The following is a 15,936-nucleotide window of genomic DNA, read 5'->3' on the forward strand; positions in this document are numbered from 1 at the left end:
CCTTGTGATGTGGAGTCAGAACAGCTTTGCTGTGGTTGAGTGGTGTGGTGACCGTAACTTGAGCTGCCTGAGGCTTGCGCTAAGGAAGCCTTTTCTCTGGCTGCTGAGGCTCGTCTGGGAGGCTTCATATTCCTGTCTCTTGCCCTATTAACGCTAGGTTTGACTTTACTCTTTTTTAGCAGCTGCTACTATTAAATGTTTGTATTTTGGTAGCTTACAAAATTCGTGATCTGGGTTGGAACCTCGCACGAGGTGAGTAAAAGACAGTATGTAGAGCTGACAAACTAAAGATGGCCTGCGACACTTTAATATAATGTCCTAAAATGAAAACTGATGAAGACAGGAGTAAATGGTTTTATATTGGCACCCAGCGTACAGGGAATATCGAGAACTTGTTTTGCATGGCAGAGCATGTAACTTTGCTGGTTTAGATAATTCTTTCTCTAAACAAGAAAAGAATAAGCGATTAAATTCATTGGAGCTTTTTAGCGCCACAGTGTGCCAAAAGTAATTTGTGAAGACTTCTGTCCTGTATGCATTCCAGCGTACCTGTATATAGAAATAGTGAGTTACGAATGTAAAAACTCTATTTCAGCTCATGCTGCTAAAGAGGAGCACAGATCTCCTGCATATATTGCAAAATTACTGAGGTGATATCGTGCGTCTTTATTTTTAAGGTCTGGGTCTGATTCTTGTAGGGTGAACTTACACTAGACAGGCAGCACCTCTCTAAGCACTGGGGTTTTTCTTGTTGTTGATGCTATTTTTAAATGCTTGAGGAGTTCAAGATGCTAAGTGTTTTTCTATTCCTTGCTTCTCTCCCCTACCAGAAGTATTTTATGTAATGTGTCTTTTTACATCGTAAGTAAAGTCTAGCTGAGTGTTTATTGCTTTTAGTAGCCAGAAAACCCAGGGAGGAATGAACTGATTGTTTCCCCGTGGCATTCTCATGGCAAAAATGGGATGCATACAGAAAACTGTTTACTAGTCTGGAAAAAAGAGAGAGTCTCAGAATATGAACTGCCATATTATCTTGCCTGATAGCATGCAGTGTTGCTGGCTGAATTACTGGGCTAGCCATCTGTGCATGTTGCTTTTATAATAGCTCCTGACTTGTGTGTTGAGAGATTGAGAACATATTTCTAGGATATTTTATATAGACATTGCAGGGTTTTTTTGATTTTGCTTCTGATTGTTAGTAATATATGCTTAATACATAAATAGTGGAATAAGACTAACAGCTACTCTTCCCTTCTCTAGGCAGTTTCTGTGGAGCTTCAGACTCCCAGGAGAGGCTCAAAAAATTGATCGTATGATGGAAGCTTTTGCTTCACGTTATTGCCTTTGTAACCCCGGAGTCTTCCAGTCTACAGGTTAGTCACAGGAAACAATAGGAGTTCTTAAATGTGTGCATATTTATTATTTTAATTTCTTTTTTTTGGATCATGAGACATTTCTGAGAAGTGAGGAAATGCAACTGTCTAATCCTGTGCTTCCAGGAGGTGCAAGCTTATGGTCTGAATGCATTTCCATTTAGAAAACTTCAGCATTTATATATATATATATTAAAAAAATATAGTATTTATATTATATATATATATATATATATATATATATATATAAAAAACCCAATTAAAGTTTAAAAAACACTTTAGAAATGTCACCAAAGATTTTGGCTAGGAACTGGAAAAGTAAGATTCTCAGGGGCTTAAAGGCAGAAGAGACCTACAGGCTGGGCAGTCTTGTCTGTCAGTGGTAAGGACTTTAGACCTCGTTATCTCCGTATCAAGGCCACCTGTACGTGGCTGTAGTATATCATCTAGAAAGTCATCCATTTTTGTTATGAGGACTGTATCCTTTCTCATTAGTTGTCTGCTCCACAATATTTTATCTCTGTTAGAACTGCACTTCAGTTTTCCATTGAATTACTTGGTTTAGAATTACTCAAGTCATAAAAGCTAGCAAAACTTTGTGACACTGTACAGAACGCCCGAGCATTCTGGCATTGTTGGTCTATTTAGTTACGTACACGCACAGCTTGCTTTTCGGCACTTAGTTTGAGGAATAAATAGGCTAGGAAAAGGTTAATGTGAAGCAGGTCTGCAACAGCTAGAGAGGAAAATACTTATTGAAAACAAAATGCTGAAAATGCAAACACGTTTTTCCTCTATTTAGCAGAGAGGTTTCCATCCTGCTTTTTCTTACGCAGGATCTTGTACTTGAATTCTGGGAGAATTTACTATAATCATAACCACGTCAAGAGGCATGATAAGATCTTCTTTGTCATCTTTTGATATTATTCAGTGGTGCTAGCCACCTCGTGTATGCCAAGAAATGGAGTCAATGTCATTTTCAGTCTGTTTAAATGCAGTTCAAGTGTTATTTTGAAGAGACTGTCTTTTCTCTTTGGAGAAATCCGTGGAAGGACTTTGAGTAGGACCAAGTCTCTTATAAGATCTACCAATATGATCTAGGTAAAAATCTGTGTGCAGAGAACATTTTGCCCAACAGCGTTTCAGTGTTTCAAGTAAAGTGTTACTTTAGTGTGATAGCAATGATTTCAAAGAGTTTTTTAAAAAAAGAGATAATTTGGATTCTCTTGTACAGTCTTTCTCATACTGACTTTTAATTTGAATTGTTACATATCTTTTTTTTTTTTTAGGCTTATTCCAACAGTTTAAAGAAAGATTTGAGATTTTGCTCTTCTGTATAGTGTTTAGGATTTTTTGACTACCTGTTTATTTTATCAGTCAGAATGAGCTGTATAATCATTTTACAGGTTTGCGTCACAACACAGAGAAAGGTAAATCGTTTTTCAAATCTTATTTCAGATACATGCTATGTGCTTTCATTTGCGATCATTATGTTAAATACCAGTCTGCACAACCACAATGTAAGAGATAAACCAACAGTAGAGAGGTTTATTTCTATGAATCGTGGAATTAACGAAGGCGGAGACCTTCCAGAAGAATTGCTACGGGTAAGTTAGACTGGGTAAGACAAGGCATTGCTTTGTGGTTTTAATAGGAAACTTAGAAGCACATGCAACAGTTCTCAGGCAAATTTGTCACGGGAAAGTAAGAACATTTTCTAGCATGGATAACCACCCGAGTAGCTGAAAGAAGCAGTTTCTGATATTCACAGCTGCTTTGAGGTAGTTCTCCCTATCTTCAATCTGTTGTTGAGGAGAGAAGGTTCCAGAGAAGATACTCTGTATTCCTCTCTGTAGTTTGCTGATGGCAAAATTCTTGTGGAATCGGCTTTTTATGAAAAAAGAAAAAAAAGTAGTATTTCTGCATAAGCCAGAGAAAGCCAGAAAAAATAGTAAAAACCATTGTTTCTTTATTGCCTCTCATTTCTTTCCATGTGTCTTGTGGAGCCTCCTCCTCTCCCTTCAGATACCAGTAAAAATACTTATTTCTCTAAGACAGTGCGATGGCCTAAACTGTTTTCTGAAAACCCAGGTTCATTTGGCAAAACTTGTACCAAATGAAACCTGAAGCTCAAACCTTTGAAATACTGAATCCTGAAGTTAAAGAAAAAATGTCTTTGTTAGGAGTGCTTATAAACTCTGTAAAAAGAGACACTTGTTTGTAGATGAAGTAGCTTAAAATGAAACTTAATCCAAGTAGTAAATAACAATTGAGATGGGATGGTCCAGAATGTTATGGACAGTATTTCCTATGCCTTTTATACAAATAGTCTGAGAAGCAATAAGATGTCCTGGTTGCGTTTTCTGTTAGACATTTATTAATGAGGTCTTTTTCCTTTTTTTTTATTCTTCTAGAATTTATATGAAAGTATTAAGAATGAGCCGTTTAAAATTCCAGAGGATGATGGAAATGATCTAACGCATACGTTTTTTAATCCAGATAGAGAAGGTTGGCTGCTGAAATTAGGTTAGTTATAAGGGCAGTTCTGCTGCTACGTGTTTGTTCGTTGTTGGCGTGTTTGCTGCCTCTGTGCCTGTCCGCTTCCTTGGGAAGGTAATAGGATTAACGTTGTACTTCGTATTTGAAAATGTATGAACCAAAATAAGTAACTCCTTTACATGTGAAGGTTGTTACTTCTCATTTTATGTGTCCAATTTAGCAATCTTGTTTCAAACTTTGGAGTTTTATTTCTGATCTATGAGAAATAAAAACTCAGCGACAAAAAGGAAACGCCGTATGGTATTCACCATTTGCTCTGGCTGATAAATAACAACTAAGTCTCCATAAGGTCGTTTCAGAAAACTCTGTGATATTTCAATGGAGTTTTCTGTGTACAAAAAAAGGATGTCTCTTCAAATAGTTATTTTTGTATGTCTTTATTTTTCCATATTATTTGTGAGTTTCTCTTGGTTTGGTTTTGGCTATGATTTTTTAATGAGTGGTTTAAATGTGCCTTCTTGTTTTCCTTATGGCCTATGACCTATCACCTTTCTGTTCTGTGACTGGCTGTCTCTGCTTATTCTGCGTTAGGAGGTACGTATCTGATTGCTTTCCAGTCCCCTCCTTTTCAGTTGCTCATTCTTTTTATTTTCTCCCTCCTTCCTCCTGATATTTTTTTCTTTTCTTTTCTTTTTTTTTCAAATCAAATTTATTGCAGCATTTTGTTTTTACACTCAGCGTCACTAACAATATCATCAGTGCTACTTTGAAAGACCGGCATGTCAGTGTCTAGCTCACATGCGAGTGTTCTGCAAAAGGAGAAAGTGTTTACATCTAAAGCAGAAAAATAAAGATGACTATTCGGCATACTTTTCTTGTTCACTGAAGAACATAACATGGGAAGAATAATTTCTACTGAGAGGAGACAGCATGTCTTTAGTCTTGTAATGAAGCTCCAGAGTGATTATGTTACTTGTACATCAATTATATTAGATTATTGAAAGATTGGTTACATTTTAACTATGCGTTTATAAAAGCTGTTCTTTTTTCTGCTTATTTTCCTTTAAAAATAACATATTTAGCTTAACAGGATCTTAAATGAGCACCAAATTTAGGGTTGCAGAAACTTTGCAGTCTCCTGGCTCTGCAAGATGGCCTCGTTTACAGACTCTTTAAAGTTGATGGGGATTCACTTTTTTCACTTGGGCCTAGGGATTATTTTTTTTCCTATGTAAAGGAGACTGAAATTCTATTTTAACTTCTTTTTTTAATGAAATAAATAAACCTCTCATATAAAACACCAGTACACACTCCAGTAGATCCAGTTGGTGGCCACTTCAGTGTGTAACTGCTTGTTAGAGTCGAAGGGCCTTTGCACTTGCGAATGGTGACCAAAGTGTGAGAAGGGAAGCATGCTGGGGTGCACGTGGGGGTGAGTATGGTGAAAGCAGAGCCTGGTTAGAGCCTTGGGCCCATCTACTGATCGCACGTGGAAATCGGTGGCCGTGCTAGTGCTGGGAGGAAATGGATGTGAAAAGGAAGCATTTGGAATTAATTCACATACTCTCCAGTGTCTTATTTTGACCCGTGCTGCAGATGCTGTAGAGCTCTGTGTCTTTCTAACTGCAAAAATTGCTTTTTGACGCACATTGGCTCCTCTGACTCCATTTCAAAGATGACTTCGCAGCTTTTCTCCATTTTGTAGCGTGAGGCGATAGCTATCTCAACAGAAAAGGCTTTCAAGATGAAGATAAAATGTGCTTTCTGGAGGAGAGGTTGGGGATAAGCTGTGCGTATGTCTCTCCTGTGTCCCGTGTGCTCTCGTATACTTACACACATACTGAGAGTGCAAGCAAGAGCCTGAGTGTGTGTAGAGGAGTGACAGCATCCCTTCTGCAAGCCACTGTCAGTAAAAGGCATATAAGAGATCTAGTAAAAAAATAGGGGAGCAAAGAAATTGAAGAAAATATGGTGACTCAAAGTCAGCGAGAGCTGCCAGGTACCTCTGCACAATGCGTCTGTGGCTCTGGCACAGGTCGATAAAACCAAGTGTCTGTTACGTACGATGCAGGTGAGAGACAGTGCACAGAGAGCCCAATAGCAAAAGCGTGTGTGGGGCGGAAGGGTGTTGCATGTAGCACTCCCATGGCACGAGGGTTATTTGAATAAAGAAATGAAACATGTCCAGAAGCCTCTGGTGAATCAGCCAGTAAAAGGGTGAAGCTTCCATGAAAGACTGTGTTTTTCCGCAGACACAGACTGGTACAGACAAACACGTTTTGCTAGTTCGGATGCATTGCCCAGAAATACACCCCGCAATATTTTATCTTTTCTTTTTGTTCTTTCTCTCTTTCCTCTCCCTTGAGTTTCCTATTTGCTAGGAGGCTGAAGCTGTATGTTGACAGTGCTGTCTTGGTCCACATTGTCTGCATTTTTAGAGCCCTTTCTGTTGGGAAACTCTTGTGAGATGGGTAGGGTTTCCTTCAGTTCTGGAAGCTGCTGATGTTAAAAGTTTCAGTATTATTGAAACGCTAAGGAAACTCTATTCCTGCGTGAGAGTTTAAGAGTTCAGTTGTGATAGTACTTAAAAGTCGGAACCATTCTATGAATACAAAGTTTTATATAAAGCTATAAATATGACTAAGACAACTCGCAAACCCTGGGTATATCAAGACAATGTTTTGTATTTGGTATTTCTTGTAGTCCACTCTTCCCACTTACCTACTTGTTGCCCCTCTTTTTAGTATTCCAGCTCACCGTATTGATTGTCCTCTGGGCAGGAGATGGACGTTGTGAAGCTTGTACTGTGAAATGCGTCTGTCCTAAGGCAGCCTGGCCAGGCACTGCCTTCTAGAAAGCTGGCAGGGTGCGGAACGCTTGTGGAGCGCTTGCTGGCTCTGAGTTGTTCCGCGATGACTTGGTGTAAGTCCCAGTGCCAAACCTGGCAGCCAGACAGCAGTTCTGGTTTTAGCGGTCTGGACTCAGCTGGTGTCTTTATATCGACACCTTTATCTCGGTAAACCTAAGTTATCGTTCAGTTCCACATCGTTTGAAGCATGGTGTAATGAAAATGGTGCTGCAAGTGAAAATCTGAAAGCTGCTGCGTGCTAATGAATCCTCGCTTAGAGCAGCTTGAGACGTTACGAGCTTTTAAATTTTCTGCGTCATAGTTTTTAGTGGTGTTGGTACTGTGAAATTTCCGGCCATCCGCTTTAAATTATTTTGAAATTGTTGTTTGGGCGCTCTGTCCTAATGCCCAAGTTGCAATCGTTTCGCACAGGGAGGCGTTTTCTTGCTGAAAACAGCTTCTCTTGGCAAATAGCTTGGTTTGCATAATATTTTCTTCGAGTTAGAGGGAAACTGTGACATTCTTCCACCAAACTGGAGAGGAAATGATTTGAGCCAGACGCGCAATCGTGTTAGTTTTTTCTGCCAGTCAGGCAGTTACTGGGAGCTTGGAGACCATCCAAGGGCTTCGCATTGAGGCCTGTCCGGCCAGTGGCGCTTATTCCAGCACGTCCGTCCCCCGAGCACGCTGCTTCCCCCCTCATCCGGGGGGAAAAGTGGGGGCTGGTGGGGAACCTGGAACCCTCCGGTGCCTGCCCGCTCTGGTGGTGCCCGATGCGCGTGCTCGGCTGAGGCAGTTGATGCTGTGGCCCAGGGAGACTTCTGTTCTGAAGAAACCCAACCTTTGATCCAGTCGTCTTATAATTACACAGTTTTCGAGTCCATTATGCCTAGTGGTGTCTAAATGAACTGAGAAGAAAAAAGCATTCTTGATGCACACATCTCTCTCTTTCCCCTCTAAAACTATGTGAACACGCTGAAGATTTGAGTAGAATTTTCTAAGTTTGGATACATTGCTGCCTTTAGCCTTAAAGCCTTTTTTAATTTTGAAATTGGTGTTTCCGAAGTCATTGACAGTTCTTTTTCCCTTTAGTATAGGTGGTTTCTTTTACCTGTTATCTAGTTCATACTTTGCCCAGTGTTGGGGCGGGGGGGGGAAATCCTCTGTTGGGTTACGTAGGTGAAGAGGATTTCTGTTCCTCTTTATGTACATATTTTGCCTTGTTGTGGCCTTTTCTTGTAGTTCCCTTAGATTTACACCTACAAGATCCTATGCTTCTTTACTTTGTTGTTTGAGATGTCTTTGCATTTTAGTTGATCAGATAGGTCTTTGAGAAGTACATCACTTGTGTCTCTCCATTTCTGTAGGTGTTTAGGGTTTCATACTCTGATTTTCTTGATCCTCTTCTGACTTAATTCAGCTTTAATCTTTAAAGGGCTGGCAGCTGGAATAAGGTATGACGTATGGTACTAAACCCTTCATTGTTGTTTCGTGAGCCTACAGCAACCTCGGCCAAGGAAAAGGCTGTTTTGTTACCACTCCTTGCCCGTTATTCGTGCCCGCAGAGCTCTGGGGCCGCGAAGCCTTGTCAGCCAGCTCCTGGGGTTTTGCCCGCTGCAGAGGCACGTTGCAGGCACGCTGTCCGGTGACCCCCGCGAGCTCCACCAGCACCGTTAGATTCTCTCTCAAGCGTTATTAGCCTTTGTGCGCTGATGACAGCTGCAGCAAGTCATGGGGTGGGGAGACAGAGCCGTGTGAGAATAGTTCCTTATCCCGCCCAAAAATCCTGCCGTGCTGCTGCCTCTCTGGAGGAGATGGGTCACTGGTGGTGGAGCAGGGACTCGCGGGAGCGCTGGGGCCCAGAGAGCCGCTGACGGGCTTAGGGAGAAGGGGTGTCATGGGAAGTATTTGGTCTTCGTTCCGGCTTCAGCATGAATACTGTCCTGGAGCTGGGGAATGTTTCATGACAAAAGCTTCATCGAAACCGCAGCGTGATTACACAAGGTTTCAGGCTTGAGAAATCTGGCTTTTCCAAAGAGGGGATGTTGTCAGAAAAAATTTCAGCAAATGCAACTGACATTTACTACTACACGCTTCTAGGAGGCGTGTGTTTTAAGCCCATTGTTTCTGCCTTAAGTCATAAGCAGGCCTTTTTCTGAATGTACGGTTAATACCTGATTATTTTTTTATTACGTTTTGACATGATACCACAATTTACAAGAAACGCCTTTGTTCGGTTTGAGCTGCCTCTGTGACAGTGGACCCTGTGCCTGATTTTCACCCTCTCTCCTGCTGAACTGTCATGCTAGACCTGGGCGCGCCGTGGCGTTTGGTGCTAGCTGGTGGTACCTGTTAGCTGAAAAGCCTGGTGATGTTTTTGTGCTGTAAAAACGTTAAATGATGTTAGCCTCGGAGAGCAGGACGTGGCTTAGAGTCGGGGCAGTGGGTGCTGGGCTCTAGGAGAAGAGGCGTCGTGGTGCACGGGGCTGCCCTGGCGGTTGTCCCGACTCGGGTGTTGTGTCACCCGCCCGCAGGGGAGTCAGGAAGAAGTTTGCTGGCTTTCCATTCTCGGCCCAAATACGTCCTGATACTTGAACCAGCTCTTACTCAAGGTGATGGGAATTTTTCTAGCGACTTACGTGCCAGTTTGAATGTTTCCACAATGCTTTATTTGAGGACCTGTCACAGTGGTTGTACTGAAATACCACCAGTTCTTCCCTCACTGTCTCCAGTTCACTCAACCATTCATTCTGTCACGGCTTCTGCATCTTGCACTGTTTTGCCTTCTCTTATTTCACCGCACTTGCTTGCAGATTAAATTTTTCTTAAGATACGTGTGTGTGTAGTGAAAACATAAAGTTTCTTGAGTACATTGAACGCTGCAGTGTGCTAGTGCCGGGGTATCGTGTAGGTGGTGGGAGAAGCACGAGGAGGATACAACACGCAGCGTCTGTGGTGCGAACACGTAGTTGGTTGGTACCAAGAAATTCGATCGTATTCCTAGAATTGTCCTTTAATTTAATACGATTTGGATTTCTGTACTAAAGAAAAACCCAGCAATCTCAAGTAGAACAAAAAGATTTAAAAAATTACAGTCATGTCTTAGTTTTAGTGATATGACTTGGATTAAAATGGGGGTCTTGCGTGTATTAATGGTACTCTTTTATGCAACTATTTTGAAATGTTGGGTTAATGAGATTAAACCACTGCTGAATGGATGATGCACAGGTGCTGACATAATCCTGGTGTCGGGTAACTGGTGGAACTAAGCCTGTATATTAACAACACGTGACTGCTTCATCTGCAATTGCCTTTCCTGGAAATTAGTTTTAAAAATCATGTCAGTGTGGAACGCTGGCCATGTTCTGAAGTAGCCGACTGCAAAGACCAGCGGAAAGGGCTGAGACAATAATGTTTTTTTCCTAAAAGGAATGTTCCCTACAGTGTGACATTAGCAGGTGTAAGGAAGAGGAGCTCTCTGGTTGCTGTTGTCTAAACTGCTAATGCAGGAAAAATGGGCGTTTTTGAAGCAGTAGCTATTTCTTCTGCCAGGTGTACTCAATGATATATTAACCCATAAAGACAACCTGTTTTTAAAATACTAAATGATGAGAAGTGACTAAAAATGGTACATTTTGGCATGTGATCTGCTCCTTATTGATGACACGTCGTATTTGTTCTGCTGATTATGTCTACAAGCACCTTACGCACTTGATGCTGTATCTGGAAGCAGAGATAGACTCTTAGACGTGTGTGCTCACGAGTGGGGGGGAAAGGAAGGTGATAAAACGCCCTTAACTTATTGGTGGGGCCCTCCCCTCGTGCGAGGGGCTGGGGAGGGGCTCGCTGCTGTGGCCGGAACCCGGTTACTGGTTCTGCCGGTGACCGCCTTTGCCGTAGCGGCACCGAGTGCGTTCCCGAGGGCCGAGCGCTGTGGCTGGCTTTGGTGCGCAGACCGCTGTGGCGGCAGGGACGGAGGGAGCCGCTCTGGCTGCTGAGCGAGAGAGGAGACATTTCCAACTTGAGAGCGCGCCCTTTTTGTGGCTGTTCGGTGGCAACGCCGAGGTTAATGCTGCCTCAGGAGTTCGATCCTAGTACAGGAGTTACAGCAACGTGTTCCCTTAACCTCAGCTCGTCTGTGCCTCATCCATTTAGGATTAAGTAATTAAGCCATATTTTGAAAAACAAGCAAAACTAAATCACTTTCTTACCCATTGCTGAAGCCGTGACAGCAACACACATTTAATGCAGCCATACCGTTTGGTTGTAGGGGGAAGAGTGAAAACATGGAAGCGGAGATGGTTTATTCTGACTGACAATTGCCTGTATTACTTTGAATACACGACGGTGAGTATATGCTACAGCGAGCTTCGTTTGTAATCGAGATATTGAAGTGGTTAATAATGTGATATCTTCCAAATTTTTTAGGACAAAGAACCTAGAGGAATTATTCCGTTAGAAAATCTTAGCATAAGAGAAGTTGAAGACCCTAGAAAACCAGTAAGATATCTTCTCTTTTTTTTTTTTTTTTTTTAAATGAAGACAAGTGAACCATATAGAATTTGGATGTAGTGTTAAATGAAGATGTCTGTCGGGGTTTTTTTGTTTGGTTTTTAAACTTATTTCTTCCTTTCTACCCTGCAGAACTGCTTTGAGCTCTACAACCCCAGTCATAAAGGTCAAGTAATTAAAGCGTGTAAAACTGAAGCTGATGGCAGAGTGGTGGAAGGCAACCACGTAGTGTACAGAATATCTGCTCCCACCCCAGAAGAAAAGGAAGAGTGGATTAAATCTATCAAGTGAGTTTAAAGTCTTAAATGTCTCCCAGAAATGAAGTGTAAGGTCTTTTTGGAGTAAGGTACTAAAAGAATTAGTATTCTAACTTGTTTAAAGCATTCTGATGCAGCAATATCCTCTAGGATTAGTGACAAGGTACTTGGGGTTGACGGATCGAGGCACAAATCTCCCGTTAGTGTCTGGTCTTAAGGAAATAGCGCTCTTAACTCAAATGAGGAAAATGTGGATTTTTATTTTTTTTTCTAAGCAAACGTAAAGCCTTGCGTGAATCGTCTTTAGCCCTAATTTTATTAGATTCTTACTTCCCCTAATAATTAACTTCAGTGACATGTATCTCAAGCATGTTCACAGTGCAGCTTTAAACTTTCACAGCTTGACTTTATCTTGGAAGGCTTGTAAAGCAGACCCACGCTTAAAGAAATAAATAATGGTCAAGATGAGGGTATGAACTCGTAACAAATCACAGGTGAATGGCATCTTTTTCTAAAGAAATATTTGTAATGCTTAGAAGTCAACCATCCGTTATCTTCTTAAGAGCATGGAGTCATCCACAGGGAAGAGAGAACGAAAACAGGTTTTGGTTTCAAAACCAGATATTTGTTAACCAAACCCCCGATTCCTTTTTTCTCTTCCAGAGCAAGTATCAGCAGGGATCCCTTTTATGATATGCTGGCAACCAGGAAACGAAGAATTGCAAATAAGAAATAGAACATGATGGGCAGCTTGTATACCTGCATCGACCTGTAAATGAGCGTACAGTTGAAGTGATAATGTACAAATTGGACAAACTAAATGAAGACGATAACTGTAAATGCTATATATATATATATATATATACACACACACTTTACTATGGCACAAAAACTTGGCCAGACCTGTCAGGGTAAATAGTTATTGGCATATAATTTGAACTAAGCTTCAAATCCCAGAGGATGATTATATTGGAACTTAATTCAACTGAAAACATGGAAGCCTTGTTTTCACTTACGTTAGTTACAGCTCCAGTTTACTTGGGTATTCGAGGCTAATAGTAAAATGTCCTGTATCTGTTGTTTGACGCACTTCCCGTAAAAGGAGGAGCGATTGTAAGACTTTCATCTCTCGCTAAAATGCAGCACCAAAAGTGGAGTACAGCGCTTAATTTTTCTGTAAGCAGAAACCCCACAATCTCAATATCGTTTTTGAAGTCTTGCGTGTTTCGCGGGAAGCGAAGAGCTGCGTGCAGCTTTCATTTAGGAGTCGCTCTCCCGCCTTTATGGAAACAGCTTTTCTTCTCCTCAGCAGCGCAGCTCAGCGGTAGCGCGGTAGTGACGAGTTGTGCCAAAGGGCTCGGTCGACGTGCGCTGAGAGATATGCAGGTGCCGGCAGCCAAGGTTGGGGTCCGTAGGCGTGACGCCACGTACAGACCTGGTTTGGTACTTGCCAGTAGGCTGAAATTCATTCCTGTCTGCTCATACCTCGCAATAAGCAGCGAGCTTTAGTTACTGGATTAATCTGCTTTTTATATAGTAACATCCTTCTTATGTTTTAGATACGTTGTAGTTTAATTAACACTTAGTTACTACTAAAGGAGTAAGATGACGGGGCTTGCATGGGTTGAGGCTTTGCTTGTGAAAACACCCCCGAATAATTTCACGTGCGTTTAATGTTTTTAAAGGGAAAAACCAGGGAAGTGAAATCTCTCTGTAAGGTACAGCCCTGCATAGTGAAGCAGGATTCATTCTTGCGCTCGAGTACAAACTTTGGACGTACAGACAAGTTCAGTATTTCTATTGCATTCTTAAAGGAGATTTTTCAGATCCGTGCTTCAGCAGTTGAAATTGAAAAAATGAACAGAATCCTTATTTTTACTTAAAAAATGAAATCTTACATATCGATTACCTAGCGCAGCTAAACTCCCACTCAAGCACGCGTCTCTCTTTTTTGTAGTTTGTGGAAGATCTTTCTGTGGTGCTACGGACAGTCTTTCAGTAACACGTAAACTGCTACAGCAGATTTTACTACAACGCCTTTCTGTCGGTAGCACACACACCGCTCTTAAGGTAAAGCCCCTAATTTCCCAATGGGGGCAAAAAGTGGGGTTTTTGGGCCCTACTGCTTCTGTTAGTTCTCCATTTTTCACAAACGCGTTGGACCCGAGCCGTGCCTGCTGCGCCAGCGAAGGCTTGGGAGACCCGACACAGCCAGAGCAATTCTGCCGCTTGTATCCCGAAGCCTCTGGATGTGCTGCGGGGAACGTGCCGCACTGGCAGAACACAGACGTACTGAGGCGATCTGTTCCACATCTCCTTCGAGCTGCAAGGGAGAGTCTGTTCCATTGTTCCCGTCTTACTGATTTGCCTTGTTTTGCACGGGGTGTCAGCCTGTGACTGCTTCGCGCTATTGCATGTTTGCAAGAAAGGCCGAGAGGAAAAGAACAAAGTCAACGTGTTCACACCTTAGATTTCCCCAGAGTACGTGGAGTTGCACTCGACTCGGATGAGTGTTCAAACCCAAGTACTTCCAAGTGAGTAAAACTCAGCCACAGGAGGTAGGATCCCTGAGTAAGCGTCAGTGTGGGGACATCTTTGCTTAATGGAACACGTTTAAACTCTTTATAGAAATGAATCAAGTTGTGTGTCCTGTTTGCGAGGCAGCGGGACTGTAGCGCTGCCAGCATCACTTGTTCTGAGTCTTCTGTTCTGCGACTTCCAGTTTTGTTCTCAAGCAACGCGTAAGTCGGTTTTAGCTGTGGACAAGTAGATTTGTAATGCAAATAGTGACAAACGCGAATCAGTGGTACTAATGAGTGGAAAGGTGAAAAGCAGCAAATAAAGTATTTCTGGAGAAATGCGAGGTTACAAAAGCATTAGTAAGCCATGAAGCACTTTTGTATCAATTCTTCTGAAATATCACCTTCAAGAAGATCTATTTATTTAGCCAGGTGAGGATGTCTGCCTATACGCATGAAGGAAATGCCTTGAGAGTTCATTTGCTGTATTTAGTTTGAAGTTCTTCTGTCCGGCAGAAATAGTTATTTAGAGTAACATGTAACTGAGGATATTCTAGCAGGAAATATATTATTTCTTAGCATTAAAATGCGACATCTTAAACAGCTATTTGTGGTGCTCAATATATCTATTTAATTTACCAAAGCTAATGGAATAGCATTCTTGTGTGTGATAATATTTGATTTCAAATGTTCTTCGTAACAGTATTAACAGGGAGTGAAACTGGCCCAAAATTTCCACTGGCCACGAGGCCAGTAAAACAAAGTGGCTTGTGAAAATTTTGGCCAAATCAGGTACTATCCCCGAGGGTGAAAAATCTCTCTCATCCTTCCCCTTTCTCACTGGGCTTCGAGTCCAGGGGTGGCTACCGGGCGCAGCTGCTGGTGGCCTGGCGCGGTCTCTGCTGGCGCTGGGCTGGGCCGAGGGGCCCCGGGGACGGCCAGCGGCTCCCGCTGCGGCACGGCCACTTGCCCGGTGCCTCGGCTCCTCACCAGCCCCGGGGCCCGTGGGAGCCGCGTTGGCTCCGCCAGAGCCCTTCGGCCGCCGCCGTCAGCCAGGGAGAGCCGAGGGAAGGCTTAAGCTCAGCTGGACTGACTTAAATTTTACAATATTCTGACAAAATAAGCTCTACGTCACTTCACATTTTGAACTGTTTTGAACTGGTACAAAACTGAACCTTTGTAAACCAAGCAGCATTTATAATGCTTCATATATAAAAACAATGCATATTTTTAAGATTTATTACATATCTATGTAGATATGCTTGCTGGAAGAGCTGGGTCTGTTGTAGACCAAACGCTACAGCCTGACTTGTGGCTTACCAGTTTCATTTCTATATTTTCTTGGAAAATGTTTCTAGCTAGAGTTTAAATTTAAAATGTAAATACTGTACAGATATGTATTGAGATAAGTATTACTTGGTGTACGCAAGTGATTTGCATGACAAATACCCTGTATCAATCATTGTTAAAAATGTGATGTTCTATGTAAATCCACTGCAATATTAATGTTTTCATTTATCATTGAGACCTGTTGCTTAAATCAGGAGATTTTATCAAAAATAAAGTGTGAAACTATGGTATTGTATAGCTCCTCATTTACCAAGAATACATGGGAGACGATTGCTGATATTTTTGGTTTGGGTTTTTTTTGTTTGTGGGGTTTTTTTGGTTTGTTTTTTTTTTTTGTTAGAGCCTAAGGTTCAAGTTTACAGCATGTGTTAAACTGCTCTTGTAAGTAAAAGGCCTCTTTTCCCTACCTTTAGGCACGCTAATTTAAATTATCAGGTTTAAATTTTCAGAGAGAAAAACCTTCAACTGCAAAACCGATTCTGTAATGTCTGCGACAGCTGTGAGCGTCAGTCCACGACGAAGTGGTTTCCCTCGAGAGCCGCCCGAAAGTAAGCGGGGATTTTGTCAGTTCCCTTCCC

The 15,936-nt window shown here is 42.0% G+C and overlaps 1 protein-coding gene across 3 annotated transcripts in view; it reads left to right on the top strand.

Annotated features, from left to right (window-relative positions):
* Positions 1-15,586, top strand: part of CYTH3 (cytohesin 3) — a 51,908-nt gene extending 36,322 nt beyond the window's left edge. For 2 of the 3 annotated variants that reach the window (XM_074598507.1, XM_074598506.1), the window contains 7 exons: positions 1,261-1,373; positions 2,832-2,980; positions 3,788-3,899; positions 10,991-11,067; positions 11,149-11,220; positions 11,365-11,519; positions 12,153-12,371. In XM_074598507.1, the coding sequence (XP_074454608.1) occupies positions 1,261-1,373; positions 2,832-2,980; positions 3,788-3,899; positions 10,991-11,067; positions 11,149-11,220; positions 11,365-11,519; positions 12,153-12,225 (751 nt within the window). In that variant the 3' untranslated portion in view covers positions 12,226-12,371. Of the gene's footprint in view, positions 1-1,260; positions 1,374-2,831; positions 2,981-3,787; positions 3,900-10,990; positions 11,068-11,148; positions 11,221-11,364; positions 11,520-12,152 lie in introns of all 3 variants that reach the window. The other variant, XM_074598509.1, reaches the window with a different exon arrangement.
* The last annotated feature ends 350 nt before the right edge of the window (positions 15,587-15,936 follow it).

Source organism: Larus michahellis, chromosome 8 (genome assembly GCF_964199755.1).
Source record: "Larus michahellis chromosome 8, bLarMic1.1, whole genome shotgun sequence".
Classification (NCBI taxonomy): Eukaryota; Metazoa; Chordata; class Aves; order Charadriiformes; family Laridae; genus Larus; species Larus michahellis.